Source organism: Carassius gibelio, chromosome A2, assembly GCF_023724105.1.
Source record: "Carassius gibelio isolate Cgi1373 ecotype wild population from Czech Republic chromosome A2, carGib1.2-hapl.c, whole genome shotgun sequence".
Classification (NCBI taxonomy): domain Eukaryota; kingdom Metazoa; phylum Chordata; class Actinopteri; order Cypriniformes; family Cyprinidae; genus Carassius; species Carassius gibelio.
In genome coordinates, this window is record NC_068372.1 from 15,387,651 (window position 1) to 15,407,860 (window position 20,210).

Here is a 20,210-nt window from a genome sequence, read left to right on the forward strand (position 1 = left end):
CTGATTGTTTTGGGGTCTATGGCGATGCAATGCTTTGCTGATGCGAGCCGCAAAAAAAGCCATTGCCATTTGCCCATTAGCTCCGCCCACTACCGGAGAAACTGGTATGTCTTCTGCTTGTTCGAAAATGAATATGAATATTTCTAAATTGAATCCATTATTTTGACAGGAGAAGACAACAAAGAATAGTTTACATATAGCGTGTTGTTTAAGCGTGGTAAGACTCTCGCTCTCTCTCTCTTTTCATGTGTGAGAAACAGCGCTATCAGTAAAGTGACGGTGAGTCATGCGCATTCACAAAGAGTTTACAGAGTGTCAAATACAGGTGCGCTGTGTGTCCATTGAGATGAGCTGAAAAGTTCAGATCGCTTGAAGGAGAGAGAGAACTCTGAAGCTCAGATGCTGAAATTAATGCAAGCGTCATGCGCTTCAGTCTATGTAGTAAACAAACCTGCACGTCTCTGCCATTCATTAATTCACACAGAGACGCGCAGAACACGGATTTATATTTTAAACAACTTTTGCGGCTTAACATTTACAGATACTGGTCCATATGGAGATTTGATTTGATTATTTTATGCTAACTTTGGCAAATTCCATGACTGTCCATATTAAAATGCAAGTTTCATTTTCATGACTGGATTTCGAGATTCCGTCCTCGTTTTTTGCTTCATGGAAATCATAGAGCAAATTTCAAAGCAGCACCCGCCCGCCATCCGCTGCTTGTTTTGCGGTCTATGGCGATGCAATGCTTTGCTGATGCGAGCCGCAAAAAAAAAGCCATTGTCTGTTCTAGAAAGGATGCAGCAAAGATATTTAATGCTAAAGTATGAGGCATAGGCCTACGATGAGATGCGCTCTAGTTCACAGTGCAGTGCAAGTGAACGCGGCGCGCTGGTGCTTCCATGTCACGGTTATCATTGTCTGCTTTACTTGCTTTTTATTTATTAAAATACATGCAATTGGTTGATGAAACATTTATTAAAATTAAGATAAAATTTGTACAAAACGAAATTCGTTTTTAAGAAAGGTTTTCTACAAAGCAAAATTTTATGAAGTGGTAAATATCATGTCTGACGATTTACAAAACTTCATTAAGTGGTAAAAACCATGTCTCCCGATATATTGCGCATCTTATGATCCTATCTAAAAAATGAAAATAATTTTTGATAAAAAATGTTTGTAAAAAATATTTTAATGACACGGTTTTGGCGGTTATAGAGTTCTAATGACGGTGTTCAACTATAACCGCCGGTCTCACGGTTATATACTAACCGTCACACCCCTAGTGCTTCTTTACATTTTTGTTTTTATATATTTTTTCAGGATTCTTTGAATGGAACGTTTAAAAGAAAATTTTATTTGAAGTAGCAGTCTTTTGTAATATGAATCTTAAGTGGAAGTCCATGACATGCAGAGTCCCATAAGACTCAATTCTTGCACTGCTCTTGTTTAGCCTGTATATGCTCCCACTAAGTCAAATAATGAGAAAGAACCAAATTGCCTATCATAGCTATGCTGATGGTACCCAGATTTAGCCTTTTCTCCAAAGCCCCTTTCACACTGCAAGTCGGACACGGCATATTGCCGGAACATTGCCGGGTCGCCTTCTGTGTGAAAGCAAACACCTCCTGGGATTGATTCCGGCATTGAACCCGGGTCGGGGACCTAGTAACATTGCCGGGTTCAATCCTGGAACGAGCGCTGTGTGAACAAAAGCCAGGCCTAATGCTGTGTCGGAGTGATGACGCACGTTATCACGCGACTGTTTTACCAGCTGTTTTGAAGGAAGATGAACGTTTGCGACAAAAAAAATGTGCAAACTGTAATGAAGCAGAGATCAGTTAGTTCCTCATTTTCCGCACTGACGCCGGGATAGTTCGCTTGCTTCAGTGAAAGTATAACGTGCCTAACGTTTTCGACTCATACATTACGCCCTGATGTCACGTGTCGTTACGGGATCTTTACGGGTTGTGTGTGAAAATATGCACATATCCCGGGAAATCACTGGCAGTGTGAAAGTGCAAAATCTAGTGACTCGGTAACAATTACCGGAACACATTACCTCCGTGTATTTGCCGGAATGGCAGTGTGAAAGGATCTCAAATGACTACAGCCCCATTGACTCCCTCTGCCAATGCATCGATGAAATTAACAGTTGGATATGCCAGAACTTTCTTCAGTTAAACAAGGAAAAAAATAAAGTCATTGCATTTGGAAACAAAGTTGAAGGTGAATGCATACCTTGACTTTAGGGGTCTAACAACTAAAAATAAAGTCAGAAATCTTGTTGTGATTCTGGAGACTGACCTTAATTTCAGTAGTCATGTCAAAGCAGTAACAAAATGAGCATACTATCATCTAAAAAACATTGCAAGAATTATATGTATTGTTTCCAGTCAAGTCTTAGAGAAACCTGTTCATGCCTTTATCACCAGCAGGGCGGACTATTGTAATGATCTCCTCACCGGCCTTTGCAAGAAGACCATTACTGTGAGTTCACACTGCCACCGTCGAGAGCGTCAGAGTGGCTGGAAGTCATTCATTTTCAATGTGAGCCAGCAGCGAGCAATGGCGCGGTGCGACTTGGCCGTTGAGAGCATCAAGGGGAGTTGAATTCAGGGCAACTTTATGGTAATGAACTATGATGCGGTTCCGCAACCAATCGGAACGTAGAAGTCCACCGCTTGAGAGGATTCCAGAGAACGCAGCTCAACATTAGGGCTCAAGTAAAATAGAGGACAGGTTGATTATTGGTGTGTATAGCACTTTACACATTATTAGGTAAAGGATCTTAATACTTCTTCCACAACAATATTTAATGAGGTTAACTTATAACGTTACCCTCATTGCGGTTAGTCTGCACAAGATCAACAAGCTTTTCTTTGCGGCCACTTTAAATACAAGATAAGCATTCACACATCTTTCTGCAGCGTTGTTAGCAGGGCAGCCAGAGTGAACTTTTTTTGTATGTTTATTTTTTAAACTAAATCTATAAACTATAAATCACTCAATGACCTAGGACCAAAATATATTGCAGATATGCTTACTGAATATAAACCTAACAGACTACTCAGATCATTAGGGTCGAGTCGGTTAGAAATACCAAGGGTTCACAAAAAACAAGCGGAGTCCGCTTTTAGTTATGTTGCCCGCAGTTTGAATCAGCTTCCAGAAGAGATCAGATGTGCTAAAACATTAGCCACTTTTAAATCTAGACTGCAAAATCATCTGTTTAGCTGTGCATTTCTTGAATGAGCACTGTGTGATGTCCAAACTGATTGCACTGTATTTTATGCAGCCTGAAATAATTGCACAGTCTTAAATTCATTTTAAACACATTTTTTTGTAATTTTGAAAGTTTTTAAATTCCTTGTTTTATTTTCTTGATTATTTTATTCTTTTAAAGTACTTTGAATTACAATTGTGTATGGAATGTGATATATAAATAAACGTGCCTTGTCTTACTACTACTAACAAATATGTATAAATCTTTATTTTTAAAGGAAAAATCATTCGTTTTTATTTTTTACAGTAAACCTCTGTTGTGCAGCACTTTGTTAAATAAGTGTTTTTCATTTGATTAGGATAAATTACATTTTAATGTCTATCTTCTATCTGATTACCAGAAAAATTAAGAATATTTTATATGGCCATATTATTGCTTAAAGGACCTTATACATAAAAAAGAAAAGGTTTAAAATGAGGCCTGTGGCACTTTTTTATAAATTCACCATTTGTAAAATGACGTTTACTGTATCTTTTAGGAACATCAATAGCATTTGTATTAAAACTATATTCACTGAATGTAATAAAATTCTTGTTTTTAAAAATCTAGAATTGAATCGAGAGCTTGTGAATCGAAATCAAATAGAGACATCTGAATCGATACCCAGCCCTACGAGTAAAGCTTCCCCCGTACTATACTGGTGTCATGGTTGTGATGATTGTGCTATAAAGCATTTAACTGTTTTCTTCTAGAGGAACAGTGAAGTTTCATAACTTCTTGCCCCAGCTGACCCTCCTGCAGGTCCTCAGCTGGCACGCAGACAAGTGCCGGAGGCAGACTGTGTGACAGCAGGTCTGGAAGTGAAGGTCAAAGTTCTCTTCCTTTTTTTTTTTTTTTTCTTTCCTCCACCTTCTTCCAAATCTGCCTTCTCTGACTGTCTGTGACTTTTAGCACACACAAGCTCTTGCTTTCATCTGTGCACTAAAATGCTGCCAATGAACCAGTCCTTCTAACAGTAACCACTTTTAATTTGGGGTGAAATGAGTGAGCACACACAGCTCTCCCCAAGCAACAGTTTTTAACCCCATATGGGTGAGCTTGCACAATTAAATAAGAAAGAAAAAAGTTATCCACTTATACATCAGCATTGTGTAAAAGAACCAGTTCACACAAATGGAACAGCTTTACGAAAGGGCTCGAAATGAACTTTTTACTTGGTAGCACACACCAAAAATTTTGGAGCATTGCAACTACAAATGAGATATTAACTGATTTGATACTTTCTTAACTTTTATGCAGATTTTAATTGGTTAATATTAGCTGTCAATCACTGTCACTGCTTTCCACTAACTACTGCGAAAAAAAGAAAGGGCTGAAGAAAAGAGAAAATGAAAAGAACACTGACAGATTTATTTTGTAAACAGCCTAAAGTTAAGCTCTTCTTTAAGTTTAAATAGATTTTTACCTTTTATGGTAATTTTTTCTAAAAGTGTGCATTATCATTTGAGCCAAATTCTTATATTTAATCATCAATAATACGTCATTTGGGCTGTTGATTAAGCAAATGAAAATCAGTCAACAAAATTCATCTTTGCAATGCAGAGGAAACACAGAAGCTGCATCTGAAATGTAATTTAGATGCATTTACACACTGATTAATGCAGGATATTAATGCATTTAACCTGCAGTTCCACATGCATAAATATTTGAATATTGTAAACCTAAAATGTTGGACTCATCATGAGGCACATGGTCCGGAGCGCTGTATGACTGATGCAGCAGTTCAATTCAACTTTACTCCAAATATATGAACTGAACTGTTTTGAATACTTTTATATTTAGCATGTTCAATTATGTCCAATATTAGTGTTAAACTGATGGACTTTAAATCTACTATTGATTTTCACCGTTGACAATATGACGATTTGAAAAATGACCATATCGCCCAACACTAGAATGCGTGCACACTTTTTAGGTGTGTTTTGTTTGGATTTTACAATATATGATAGTCAAACCGCAAATCGTAGAACAAAAATTACTCCATCCCACAGGCTTTACAGTGAATGCAGTGCATAGAACCAGTTTCATAGCGGAGCCACTCTCTTTCAACCACACTCTGAGAACTGTGCGCCTTCTATTCGGCTGGTGGAACAACATTCATCACATGATCGCTGTCACCTGCACCATTATTTGTAACTTTGGGGAGGTTGACATAAGAAATCTGTCAGTGTTTTTTTTTTTTAGCCCTTCCCATTCCCCGCGGTAGTTCGCTCCCTGTCACCTGACAGCGGAAACTAAACAATCTAAAATCTACATTAAAGTTAATGTAAAGATGAAGTTTAATTGGTTATGTAGTCTAAAGTTTGATAGAACAGCAGACAGGTCACCGTATCAACACTCAGAAGGCACATACTCTGAATGTTTTTAGAGAATTTAAAATGGGTCACACAACAACAATTATATGCACTTGCACAAATGCTCCCAAATATATTTTGAGGTTGCACAGATTAAATTTCGGGACATGTGCAACCAAAATGGTCGCAATTTCGAGCCTTGTTCATGGCCCTAACCCCCACTCACTCACCAGCTACCCACCCATCGGATCCTGTGTCACCCTCACAGTGTCTTTGTGCTCAGTTGCTTGCCACAGATACATCCCCTCCAGACCCCCGCCCATGCATATAATGTGGAGGAGCACTGATATAAATTATGCCAAGCTGCATTAAGAGTCTCTAGTGGGGGTTGTTGAAGAGGGGAATGAATAAAAGGAATGCTGCTGGAGAGCATTTGTTCAAGGAGCTTGTTTTGAGTGCAGCTACTCCTTTTCGCTGTGATGCACACCTCATGTATGTTAAGCTTAAATCCAAGAGACAAACCACAGGTGGCCGTAGACCTGCCTTCTCTAAACAGGGTTTTAAAGTTCCCTGTGAAATGGGAAAATTGGGGAGGTAGGATTGGTTAATCAGTGACTTGCTTGCCGAGTGCATTAAAGAGACTGTCGGTGTTAATGACTGCAATCATGCACACTTGGTGGGCCTTTTTTTCTGCGCTAGTATCACCGTGCATTGCTCTTTTGGCAAGGCCACATTGGTTGATTTGGTTTCAGGAAAAAAAACAATGCGGGTTGTGCTTTGACACAGATGGCTGAAAACCGGCTCTGACTGCTTTTATGTTTATCGCTCTCATCAAAAGAAGATTGTTGAGCGATGAATGAAAGAGTGTGAACTTGTTCACCTTTATAAACATAAGCTTTAATTGTTGGCATCGTCTTAGAAATATGTTTTGTGACACCTGTTACAAGGTAGCAAACTACCTTTTTTGTTTCTTTCAGTTAAGCAGATCTCCAATATATGATTCTACATTAAGACTCCAGTGACCTTCAATGTAACATTCATGCAAGATGGAAAGGATGTCAGTGGGACCTATAATGTTCATCAAATATGTATTCAAACTATAATGTTCATCAAATATGTATTCATAGTATAAGGTTTTATCAAACATTAATGCCAGTTTTGTTTATTCCATGAATAGCACATGCTGCTCTATATTTTTTGAGGAGCATCGACAACCTCAGTGAGCAACTCATGTAGCCGATGTGACATCAGTTAGTAGTGTGACTGATTGGCTTTCTCACATATTGTGTAACTTAACTGTTATGAAAGTGATTTTGTAAAAGATGGTGAGTTGCATTAATCCTTCCAGTCGTACATAGCCGGCAAAAGATGACTGTCTACACTATACTAGTTAAAAGCGTTTTCATCATGTGTATATCTTGCAGGGCAATTTAATCATTAGGGGTGCTCCGATCACGATCGTAAATTTCTGTTCTCATTCAGCCTGTGTGCTGTTTTTGATTTGTGCCATTGTTTAATATATATGATTTCACAAAGCTACGACCAGACCATTCTGATTTAGCTTTAAATCTTGAATGAATGACAGATTCTCTATTTTTAACTAGTCAACTTGAAAATGTAACTACAAACCTATTCATGTAACTTTTTATTTGAAGGTAATTCAAAATGACTGAAGATGTAACATCAGTAGACTTATGAACCATAAATGTTCTGTAAAAACAATCAACAGCAGCTTTCAGCCTGTCATCATGATGCAAACATGTAGGGCTGGGACAACGCGTCGAGGTCATCGATGACGTCGATGCAAAATATGCGAATCGATTTGTCGACCTGTTTTTATTTCTCTAAAAAAAAGTTTGCAAAACATTTACCTTATGTGCGCTGAATATACGCGATGGCCGGATCAACAATCATGTCCAACGTTATATAACCAATCCAGCGGTTTTTCTGCATTTATCTTTTTTTTTGGCGGCTGTCAAAGCCTTATTTGATCGGTAAGTGATGCCTGACAGGGCGCGTACGAGAGACAGCCCCGGCTGCGTGCGCACACTCAGTCTTCAAACAACACGAGCACTTCTTGCTCTCTCTCTCCCTTGTGCATATTAATCAAATCATTAAACACGATAGAAAAAGACCAAAGAAAGACCAAAGTTTCACACGCGCTCGCTCTTCAAACTACACAAGCGCTGTCTTGCGCGCGCTCTCTCTCTCTCTCTCTCGTGCATCTTAACCAAAATCAATAGACACGATAGAAATTAGAAAAAGGGCGGAACGCTAGACATCAAGTTGTTGGTATTTTCAGCTGAAAGAAGAACTTTTTTTTCCAGTAAGCTATGCCCTATGTGTTCAGTGAGCTTGTTTCAGTAAGCTATGTGTTTTCAAGGCTTCAAGGTTTTATTGAATGCTATCTCTATACAAGTGCAAGGTATTTTTTAGGTAGTCTTTTATTTTGTAATTTTAAGAGCAATAAACATATATTGCAATGTTAAGGAATTCATGTATTTTTTTCATCCAGATATGTAAATCAACATGTATAAATTGTTAGTAGTCAATTAATGGGGAGATAATCGAAATCGAATCGGCCTGAAAAAATGTATCATTAGATTAATCGATGGTTCGAAAAAATAATCGCTAGATTAATCGTTTAAAAAATAATCGTTTATCCCAACCCTACAAACATGACATTTCAGACATACAGTAGTAGTTCTTTACATGTTTTTGTTCGATTACTATGCTTTTCCATTGTTTTTTCTATTAACATGGATGCTTTTGCCTGTTGTGCTCACATCTCTTGCAGCATTTCATGCATGAAACGGCATTTTTAAAATGCAGCACACAAGTTCAACTCCTATCTTCATGCATTTTTTGCTATTTCACTACTCGCGTCACATCGTTGTCAACACAGAAGCGCATTCTGTTTATATGGCACCTAGTGATATATTCTACTCTTGGTCCTTCACGGAGCACATCACTTGTGTTCCGACAAGTGGTTAGATCATTCTTTTCTCTTTACTGTAAACTCTAGGGGTGGGAATCACCAGAGGCTCCACAATACAACATTATTACAATGCTTGTCACAATACAATATTATTGTAATTTTAAATATATTGGGACATTGAATTGATGTTTGAACTTAATTGCATTGTTTTTATTTTATCCTCATTCCAAATGATCAGAAAAGAGAAAACCAACATTAAAATAGGAGGAAGTACTAAATTATTACTATATAGTAGTAAAACGCATGTGAACAATAGCCTACTTTTTGATCAGTTCATCAGTAATATTCTGGAAGAAATACATATTGAATGGATGTTTGAACTTAAATGTTTTTTTTGTCTTATATATATATATATATATATATATATATATATATATATATATATATATATATATATATATATATATATATATATCATTCCAAATTATCAGAAAAAGAAAACCAACAATAAAGCTAGAAAGAGAGAAAGTAGTAAATTATTATTAAATTACTGTTCCATAGTAAAATGCATGTACCTATTTTTTGATCAGTAGACCAGCTATCTGCCCGATCAGGTATCCAGGTGACAGTTTATAGTTCTTGAGTATGGTACCTCTCATTACATGGCACAGTGCACCACCCCACACTGACTGTACTTTGTCTGCAGGCTTTTTATTAATTGTCTTTTTATTAGCCATTTGGCCATTTTTCTCTCACAGAACTAACCATTTACTTGCACGCTATGAACTGAACTGCTTCCGCATCAATGACATGATAGCTCACTTGCTCTGTCATTTCCGTGAACACTTTGTTCAAGGAAACAAGGATGTTGTTCATGTGTTCACGTCCTTATTTAGTGAGACAGCAGACGCTGAAATCACCGCGAGCGTTTCAGTGTGTGTGTTCATAAAGCGTGTTTCAGCGTGTGACACGCTTCTGCTCCATTGATTAACAGAGACACGCAGAACATGCAGGATTCATATCTTAATGGACTGTTCCGGCTTAATATTTACAGATATTAGTCCATATCGTGATTTTATGTAAGTGCAATGACCTATTTTTAATAAATTCTAAATTTGGCAAATTCCGTGCCATTCCCGCGTTAAACTGTAAAATCCGTTTTTATGACTGGATTCCGCGATTCCCTCTGCGTTTTCTGCATCGCGGAAATCATAGGGCCCTAGTTGTGGAATGCCAGCTCTATCACCACGACATTCTCTTTACGTTTGTCCGCGCCCTCAAATCAAAACACTGCTGACTCCTTGCATTATGCGATTTCAGACTCCCCGCTTGTGTCTCCTTCCACTTTGTGGGTGACGTAAACTCGCTGTGTCACAAGCATTGCGAAAGAACCTGACGTGAGATTTAAAATAAACTAAAAGAGGCTTCGAGGCAGAGGAATTTGCCTCGATAATTTTTTGCAATCGAGTAACTCGAGTTACTCGAGGAATCGTTTCAGCCCTATTACAAATGGACATCTGAATCGATACCCAGCCCTAGTATTCAATGTTTTTTATTTTAAAAAAAACTAAATATTATGAATGCTTTTGTAACTGCAGGTTAAATGCATTCATGTCTCTCTGAGCTGAAATACATGGTGTAAATAGGCCTACATCTAAATGTCTCTTCAAATGCAGCTTCTGTGTTTCCTTTGCATTGCAAAGATGAATTTTGATATTGCTATTACTTATTGGTAGCAGCCCAAATGTCTTATTTTAACTGATTGATTAAATAAAAGAATTTGACTCAAAAGATGACTCACAATTTTAGAAAAAAAAGGCTTTACAAAGGTAAAAATACCCATTAAATGTAATGATCAATTTAAACTTTTTGGAACCGATTAATTTCTCTCACTGCTGTGAACTGCACACAGAATATGAAGTATATCAAAAACAAGTTTCACATACAAAAGACCTGAATAATGTTTGCTGCCGAATTATCCACTAACCTAGTTTGATATTTTTGACAATTGTTTATACATATATTTTTCATAGTTATTGTTTATTTTTCTTTATAATGAAGTAGTCTGTATTTAGTCGGTTGTGAAAGAATGGTTATCAGTTCCACACACAGAGATATAAATTCTACTTTTTTTTTTTTTTTTTTTTCACTTCACTGGTAACGGATCTTAAGTTTGCAGCAGTAAGCTGTGCACTTATTTATTGTGTGGGTTACATTTTGTTCCTTTGTGCAGTGGTTCAGGAGACTTTGTTTCTGTAGAAACCTCAACAACCTGAAAAAATAGTTTTATGTATAGATATTTTATATGTAGTCTTGTTAAAATGGATTTCATAAAATTGGTAAAAAAAAGTATTGTTCAGGAAACGGGTATCTATTGAACATTTTTAAACTATACCCAGCCCTAGAGAAAACTAAACTGACCAGCAGATCAGCATGGTGTCTCTTGAGTATACTCTAGTTTTTCTTGCCAGCATGAGTTATTCTCAATGAAGGGTTGGGACTTGTGGCAATAACTTGCCCCAGAGTGGACCTTTATTGAGATTTATTATGCAGCACAGTGGTCGCACAGTAAACCACACTTTTCACATGCTCTAGGCTTTTTACCCTATATAACTTGGGCTATGAATCACTGCAATCACAGGCGGATGTTATGTTGCCAGAGTTTTTGTTGTTCACCCAGTACAGTCCTGAGGGGTGTGGTGCTCCAGAAGGAGCCACTCTGGCACTTCACCACATCTGTCACTCTCCAAAGAGAATTGGGTGAACGGTCAGCCTGCCGGCATAGACACCAAATCTGATCATAGGGATTCAAATTTGCTGCTTTTTGCATGACTCTGTAGGATCTCCCACCCTCCCCTGCTGATGCAGCAAGAGTAGCATAGCACTTTGGTGAATAGGGACTGATTTATGGCTGCATTTTTGAGACTCCTCTTCCTGCTCTTAACTAGAGCTGTGAAGAGATTAAAGCTGTGGTGCTGTCACCCACAGGCAGACATCTCCTCCCAGTCACTCCTCCTATTAAGATTAGCTGTGGTTGGAATGATCAGCCTGTGTCACCACCTTTTGGGCTTCAGGACAAAAAAAAAATGTTAACAATGGTTAAGTTCACCTCAAAGGGGGATGTCTGCTTTTTTTATAAAAAAAAAAAAAAAAAAAATCTATGGTCTTTTTCATTACCTGTGGAATGAATGTTTATTTTGTGTAGTTTTTAGCAGTGACTATATACTTTGGTATTGCCTTACAGGAAGCATTGACACCTTCTGCCATGGTACATGACTACTAGCTCATTATGAAGTTATCTAGTTTTCATTAGGATCGTTTTAGCAGGCATTTGGAGAGGCCTAGGGAAAGAGGAAAATTGGGGGTTGGGTGAATGGAAAACCAAACGGGAGGAGCTTGAGACGAGGGTGGAAATTTTTATCTTGTGGGGTAGTTGATGTTGAGGCGGCACATTCCTCGCCCACCTCCCTCTCATACATATGTAACACAACCTACATGTGCGTATTAATTCACTAATTCATATACACACATGGAGATAGTTGTGGCGGAGTAAGACATCTTAGCAGGCCGCATTTTCCCCACCCTTGCCAGGTTTAATTCACATCTACACAATTCCCCCTGCTCATCTAATTACCTCTCAATTGGGATAAGCAGGTTGGGAAATCAAAGTGTATATGAATTTACACCTTACTCGTACTCCTCTAAAATGCTTCAGAAACACAAAAATGCAGCTGGCAACAGGGCTGGTTTTAAGACTTGACTTGAGCAGGTGGGCTGCCTGCTTGTGTTCCTACATCTGCCTGCCTAGTATGGCAGCTGCTGTTGTTTAACTACCACTGCTGCTTCTGCAGCCTCACTCTAAACTCCTTTGTTATTTCCCCACCATCAACAAATTGTAAAGAATGAATGAATTTAGGCTTGGTGCCTGTGTGTGATGGCCCTTTTGTTTGGAAACAGAAGGAACAGAGGGTGGGGGCTGGGATCAAAGGTTGGCAAAGAGTCCGTTACAACTGATTTAACTATAAAAATAAATAAACCGATAACACTGTCTCACCACCATTCAACTGTTCTTGCATCTCTCAACAGCTGTGACTCACTGGCTAAAAATTTTGCAGGGTGGTTAAAGTTAACAAAATGGAAGAGGCTTTCTCTCACCTAGAGCTATTGTGTTAATACTCCCTCTCTCTCTCCCTTCCTCTCCAGGTCCTGTAACCTGACTTTGCCTGACGCTGCATTCTCTGAGAGAATTAAGGAAATATGGAGTGACATGTTGCAGATTAGTTAGCAGATTAGCGGCTTTGAGGACATCCACCTCTGTGTGAGCACACATTCCCTGTCCTGCTTCTGAAGCTCGGCTGCATAGCAGGAGCTCTGCAGCCATGGCTGACCCAGGCATGATGAGCCTCTTCGGAGACGATGGGAATCTGTTCTCTGATGAGTTGGAGGGCCTGGGGGACTGTGGCTACCCCCAAGGTCAGGCAAATCCCATGAGTCAACAGATGCCTCATGAGCGCCAAGGCTACGGGCAGCTCCCCTCTTCTATACACCTCTCCTCACCTGCTGTACCTGGACAGGCCAAGCTTGGCCACCATTTTGATCATTTCAGTCAGTATGAGCAGCCCAAGATGCATCCAGTGGACCAGCAGGGGGGCCGGATGATGGGGAACGGGCCAGTAAATGGCATGTCCTCCCCTCAATCTCGCTATCATGGTCCTCCTCCTGGTGCAGGAGGGTCTGCAGGGCATCATGTCTACCCAGGAGCACAAGGAGATGGACGGAGCCAGTCGTTCTCAGATGGTGGAAATGCGTGGGGTGCTCAAGCTATGCAGGTGTCTGATCAAGTTAGACCCCCTTTCCAGCAGCAAACACCACAAGCCTCGTCTCACCAGCACAGCCCTGCCGGACCACAAGGACATGCCCACCAAATGGGCCCTTTTATCGGCCGCGGTGACTATGGCATGCAGGGCCACAACCAGACCCAAACACCTCCCAGAATGAACCACTTTCCCCAAGGCCTCCCTCAGGAAGTCAATCATTTCATGGGTCAAGTGGGGATGACTCAGAATCCTGGCATATCGGGACCCCCCATGCGTCAACCGGCACAGCCTCCTCAGCAGCATCAGCTACCCAATCAGCAATTTCTCCACAGGCCTGGCCAGGGTCCTGTTCATCCAGAGACTGTACCCAGCCACAACCCCCAGTTCCCACAAAGCCCTTCACGACAGCAGCAGCAGCAACAACAGCAGCAGCAGGTGGTCATGGGCGGAAGACCCCACCAAAACATGGGATATAACATGCACAACCAGCAAGTCCCTTCTAACACTGTAAACAGCTCAGGGCAGTACCCTCCCTATCCTTCATATGGCAACATTAATCAGGGATTAGCCAACACTTCAGGGATGAGTCCCAACTTGAGCCTTACCACCAACAGCAACCCTAATGCTCCCGTGACCCAGGTGCAGCGCTACCCTGTCCCGACAGGGCCCCAGTGCTATCCATCACCTGGGGCTCAACAGGGACCAATGCACCAGCAGCCCATTCATGTGAACCAAATCAACACCCAGCCTATAAATCCAGCTCAAAACCAGGCTACAGCACAGCAGAAATTGCAGCAACAGCATTTACAGCCCCCACCTCAGGTATCATATGCCTCGCCTCCTTCCATGTCGCCCATGAGGAACCTGGCTACCCCTGCAGGCACCCCTCCTCCCCAGCAGGGCCGCCCACCCAGTGCAGGTTTGGGAACTGATGTGGGTGGCTACCCCGTCATGCCGCATCAATCTCAAGGCCCAATGTCTCATGCCCAGAGAGGAGCCTGCCCAATGAATGCATCTCAGCAGCATCCCCACCAACAGCTGGCATCACATCCCTCACACCCACATCCTCCACCAACCCAAATATACGCTGCTTTGTCACCCAATCACAGGGCCACTGGTGCTCAAGGAAGACCTCCAGCAGGACCAGGTGCGAACCACACAGAGCCGCAGGATCAAAGGCTGCTTGCCCAACAAGCTCCGCACCAGCAGCTGCAGACACCCCCATTGCCTTTCCAGCAGCAACAGCTGCAGCAGGTGCACACCCCTCCCTCAATTCCCCCGTCACAAACACATCTGGCTATGCACCACCAAAGCTCTCCTCCATCTCAGCATGCATTGGCACCTCCTCACCAGTCGCCTCCATCCATGCAGAGAGTGCCTCACATGCAGGTGAGTTGTGCAAATGAAGCATGCCTTCCATTACCATTTAAAAGTCTTTTGGAAAGTCAATGTTGTGAACGTGGGTGGCAGAAGGCCCATTTGAGGGTTACTCTTACCGGCTATGGTGCTGTCTGTACCCCACAAGTGTGAAAAGTGATTTTTGCAGCTGTTTGTTTGCTCCTCGCGGCATAACTGGCCCCTCCCCAAGACACAGGCGCCACAGTGCTAATCTCCTAAACCCCACCCCTCCCCCCTTCCCACTCTGAAGGGGAAATGCTCCCTTCCTGCTCGCAGTAAGCATCACTCTCCTCCCCCGTCTGCACTCCTTCCGTTCCCCGCTCGCTCTTGCTCCCTCTCTGTCGGCATCATTTCTGTCTCTCTCGCTCTGTTCTTTCTGTTTGCTTTGCCTGTCTCAGAGGACTCATGCGTGAGTTAATGGCATACAGCAGGATGCGTCCTGTTGGGAGGTTGGATGAGGGAGCCAGTGGGAAAGGAAGGTTAGCAGCTCTCAATAGCTGTGTGTGTCACGTGCTTCTGATGCCATTAGCTTGTTTTGCTCTGAAAGCCTCTTTCTCTGGTGACCCATTCACACACAATGGCTGCTGTTATTTCAGCAAGCACATTCTGCTCATAGCATTTTTGTGTCTCTTTATCTCACTCATACCACCGTTAACAACCATGGCTCAATGTCAGTGGTGGTGTCTGGCTGATTGTGTGATGATATCAAAGTTTTGTGGTTGACTTTTAAGGTCAGTCAATATTAATTCATACACCTCACTTGTGACCTAGATGCAGCACGTAGACTTGAGTGAAATACTTTCACTATAGATAAGACCTCTTTTTTTGTCCCAATCATGAATTGCCTAAAGACATTTAATCCTAACATCTTTTATATCTACTATGGTGTGATTTGACTTGAAGTTGGCTAATGTTGCTGATCTTATTGTGAACAATTAATCTGTGAATACTATAGATTAAAAAACAAATTATAAAAAAATTAACACATTTTAACAAAGCTTTTTCTGAAATTAATCATGATAAATTTCTATGAAATGGCCGTCTAACCCCCCCCCCCCCCCAATATTACACCATTTACTATAGCCATTATAGTATAATTGAGAGCTATCAATTTTAACCTTTTTAGACTTAAAAAAAATATAAACTTCTAATTTAAGTGAACTTAAAGGGTCATGAGACCCAGGACTACTTTTTCTGAGATTTTAGCAGAGGTGGTATGTGTTGCACATCAGAGAAGACAATGTTAGCATCCAATAATTTTAACTGTTGGAGAAAACTGGTTAATTTTAACCTTTTTTTGCGCTGTTTTCATCATCTGGGTTTAAAATCTACATTTTATTGACGTCACAATTTGTGATGTAACCATGAGCTATAGTACATTGATGACGCGTCTTATTAAATTATTCATGAGACTGCATGTTCTTATCCTACGATAAGAAGAGGCTTCACTTAATTATTCACAACAGCATGTGTTGATTTGCTATGACAGACGTATCAGACTGTGAGATGACATTACATGAGAGAAACGTTCATGGACGTGCACTGAAGCTGAAGAGCTGAATGAAAACCCGTGAAATGAAATGCTTTGCTAGCAGCTTATTTAACTCAAGGAAGCACATTTTATTCAAAACATATTACAACTTAAGTACAAAAAGACAAATGCACAAGTGAACTTGAACTAAGTTACATGCTAATCAGAATGTGTAACTTCTGTTGTGTATGTAATCTCACAACAACGCGCTTAAACACGAAAACTAAACCAAAATAATTCACAATTTTATTTTAATATTCTTTTTATAGTAAGTGTTATATATATGACAGTCGCAATCATAAATATTAATGTTATGTGCTGCTGTTTGTGCTCTATGCACTGAGCTACAGATGATCACTGGTAAACTGAAGTGCTCTTAACCAAACAAATTCTATAGGAGATAAATCCGATATATATCCGTAAAATAAACACTATTACAATATACAATTGCACCAAAGGCTGCAAATGCACAAGCTAACTTAACTTTGTTCAGTCTGGCTCCATTGTTAATGTGCTCATGCATAACAATGCACTGAAACGCAGCCGCACAAAGTTTCCATAACATTATTTTACAGTATGTTCTCATAATTTTATGTAGCCTACATGACCGACTTCCCCTGCACTTGTTGCACTTGAACTGTCTTTTCCTTCTCAAAGTTATTCCAATATTTCAAGCAATTCAAATCCACCATGGTGAATATTGCTGTTTTTGAGTTTCCCTGAAGGAAATGGGCTAATGCATTATTTATCTGCTTTATATCGGCCAAAACATTTTTTTAAATGGATTTTTAAAAAATGACCTCACAATTCTTGGTTTTATAACTGATCTTACAGTGAAGCAGCAGACCTCTCTGGCGACATAATAGACATCTCCAATCATTGAGTCTTAACACTGATAATTTCTTAGAAATGACTGCAAGCTCAATATCAGATCTGTCTCCAATTCACAAACGAGGTTCTGGTCCTTACATTTTTTTTTTTTTTTTAAACAGTCTGTTTTACTCAAAAGTATGTCACAATATGAAATAATTAATTTGTCAGTTCCTTTACATCATGACTTCATTACTCTGTTATAGACCAGCTGAGACAACATTTATTGATATCCGGTTATCTCATCAAATTTCTGAAACCCGCAATGGTTGTAGAAAACTATTTGGGGCGGGAATAAATAGTTCAAGTTCTCTGTTTTGTTATTCATATTAGCCCCTATACTTGAAGTTGGCATGAGGTAAGTCAAATGTGGTACACTTCTCAGTGTGCACTTCTCAAGCTATCAAAGAAGCATAGCCCCACTGATCTATAATAAAGAACTGGATTGCTCAGGACATCATGAATGTGAAGCCACCGTCATCATATTGGTAATCCCTAGTATTCCCATACATTCCATTGAATTAATAAGAAATCTTACGAATTTAATGAGAAAAAAAATTGCGTAACAAGTCAATGTTTTTAAATCTGAAGTATCGATGTACATTCTAACAATGCAAACACCCATGTAATGATTTAAACATTGGTTAAATTATTTATTTAGCAAACAACATGTAAACGGTAATGCTAGTAATTATTTGTGCGGTCTTGGAGAGTCTGAAATAGATGTTGCTCTATCAGGATGTTAAATATACACAATTTATCCAGAGAAATAACTGACTTCATACAGTAAGGACATGAAGCTTAATTTCAAGATGGTAAGCTTTACATTTCAGTATAATGCCAGTCCCTCCAGAAAAACGCGGATTTTTCTTGTGATTGTTGCGGGCAAAAATCCTTGATTTTGCGGCACGTTTTCTTAAAAAATGGGATGGAATATGCGGGATATTTTTGCAATTTTATGCGATGAAATTGCGTGAACTTTTTTGCACTAGGCTACAACCTTAATGTAAAGAGTAATTTCTTATTACTTCCTATGATAAGCGAGCATACTAAATCACAGAATATTTTAGTTGCAATCTCTTACTGCAACGTTAATATTTGACATACTACTAATATAATTACAGTTTTTGGTACTGTTCTGTAACAAAAAAGTGCAATCTTACAACTGTAAAGTTGCATCAACTTCTGAATGAAACTACAACAGTGTTAGTAGCCTAGTGAGAGGGGGGTGTTAGGGCAATCACCTTTTTTTCTCTATTTCATCAAACCGCAGTTTTCGCAAGTTCTCGCACTATAATTTGTCTCCACTGTCATGTAACAAACCGGAAAACTGCTTCGCGCGTTCTTTTGTGCTTATTTTTTTTGGCAAATAAGAATGATTTGCGCGCTTCAAGTTTCAACCTGGTTTCACCGCGGGGTTTGCAGATGATGTTCACGTCACGTAATTACATCACTTCAAAATGTTCCCATGGCAATGGGGGAAAACGCAAAATTTTTCAACTTTCTGCTATGATGTGTGTTTTTGCAACAAAAATACAGAGATTATGAAATCATGCTAGCCCCGCATATTTTGCTTCCTGAAATCGGCCATTTTTGCGGCAATTTTTGCGGCAAAAGAGCGGCGTATTTGAAAAAATCCGACCCCGCATAAATATGCGGCCTTTGGCTGATTATGCATTAAATCAAGCGATCGCATAATCGCGTTTTTCTGGAGGGACTGTAATGCAATATACTAAGAGGCTATTGAATATTGAGGCTATTATATTAACATTAATTTCTGATAGTTATAGGTTCATATCTAATAATTTCTGAATTGCGTACATAAAAAAATTGGCTATATTTTGTGCTGGATTGGTCACCTGTGTCTGCAGTGCACAGCAGACATACCGACCTAAATGGTTTTAAATACGTTGCGTATCCTGCACAAAAAGACCATTAACATTGCAGATAACACCTGAAGTAAATATTAATTTACAACATGAAAAACATGACTGATTTGTTTCGAAACGGTCAGTGATTTGCATGTGACTCAATGGCGCTCTCTGCTGGTTGGGATTAGTAAGATGGCAGATAGAAAACTTCCGGTAGCTTCACTGCCTTTTGGCAGTTTAGAACGCGATGAGCAATTCATATATAGATCAGTGCATAGACCCATTTACACAGTTTAGAATGTACAGCACTCAACTCTCGCACTATTAATTAAACAGCAGAACTGTGTCACTCATGGAATATTGAGAGGTTTGATGAGAAATGAATGTGACCTTTAAGTAGAGCAGTGCTTCATCCGATGGAACATACTCTTCATTGTGGCTCCAGTCAAACTAGTACGAAGCGCAAGTGTTCACAGCATCACACTGGGGTTTAAGAACTAAAATATAAGTGCATATGGGAATCCATGAATGTATACCATGTTTATGATTCCTTTATTTCTTAAGCAGTTCATGCAAGGTGCCAGCCTCCTGAGACTCTGTGCTGACAGCAACTGCATGTCGTCGTAGTTGTCACACTCTCTTCAGATGTTAGCAGAACAGTACTTTACTAAATATTCCCCAGGAGGGTATTGTCTTATGCTTGCACTTGCTGCTCTTTAATTTGCGCAAACAAATTGTTGTAAAAGGAAGTTGCAACACAGAATGGGTAAAATGGCAAGTGCATAAATGTTCTAGTAACTGTCTGACTTGTTGATATTTGTTAAAACTCTAACTTAGCATCTTTTCATTGTCCAATTTAGAGGTTGTTACAGCCTCAGAGCTTCGTAAATTAATGTGACACAGAGGTCGAGAAGCCTTTGCTATACATTGGCATCCTCAAGTTTTTATTCTGTGGGAGTTTTATTTGGTGTAGTTAGCTGCTAGTAAGTAGCTTACAGTATCTAGATGTTTCAGTGCCATAAATTTGTAGCTAATTTAGATTTGCTCTCAGCCAGAAGCAGACTGCAAAGTTCAGCAGCACTGAGCAATGAATCTTGAAGATAAAGTTTAGCAAGGGTTAGGCTCTGTGTCTGGGAGCCAGCTTTTCATCAGATGAATTGGGTGTTAACTCATGGGTTCGCCTTGCAAAAAGCCTGCCGTGC

General features: G+C 39.9%; 1 protein-coding gene across 2 annotated transcripts in view; it reads left to right on the plus strand.

The window, feature by feature from the left end:
* chd7 (chromodomain helicase DNA binding protein 7) overlaps window positions 1-20,210 on the plus strand; it is a 61,794-nt gene that overhangs the window by 5,652 nt on the left and 35,932 nt on the right. For both annotated transcript variants that reach the window (XM_052615631.1, XM_052615639.1), the window contains exon 2: window positions 12,725-14,727. In XM_052615631.1, coding sequence (XP_052471591.1) covers window positions 12,901-14,727 — 1,827 coding nt within the window. In that variant the 5' untranslated portion in view covers window positions 12,725-12,900. The remainder of the gene's footprint in view (window positions 1-12,724; window positions 14,728-20,210) is intronic.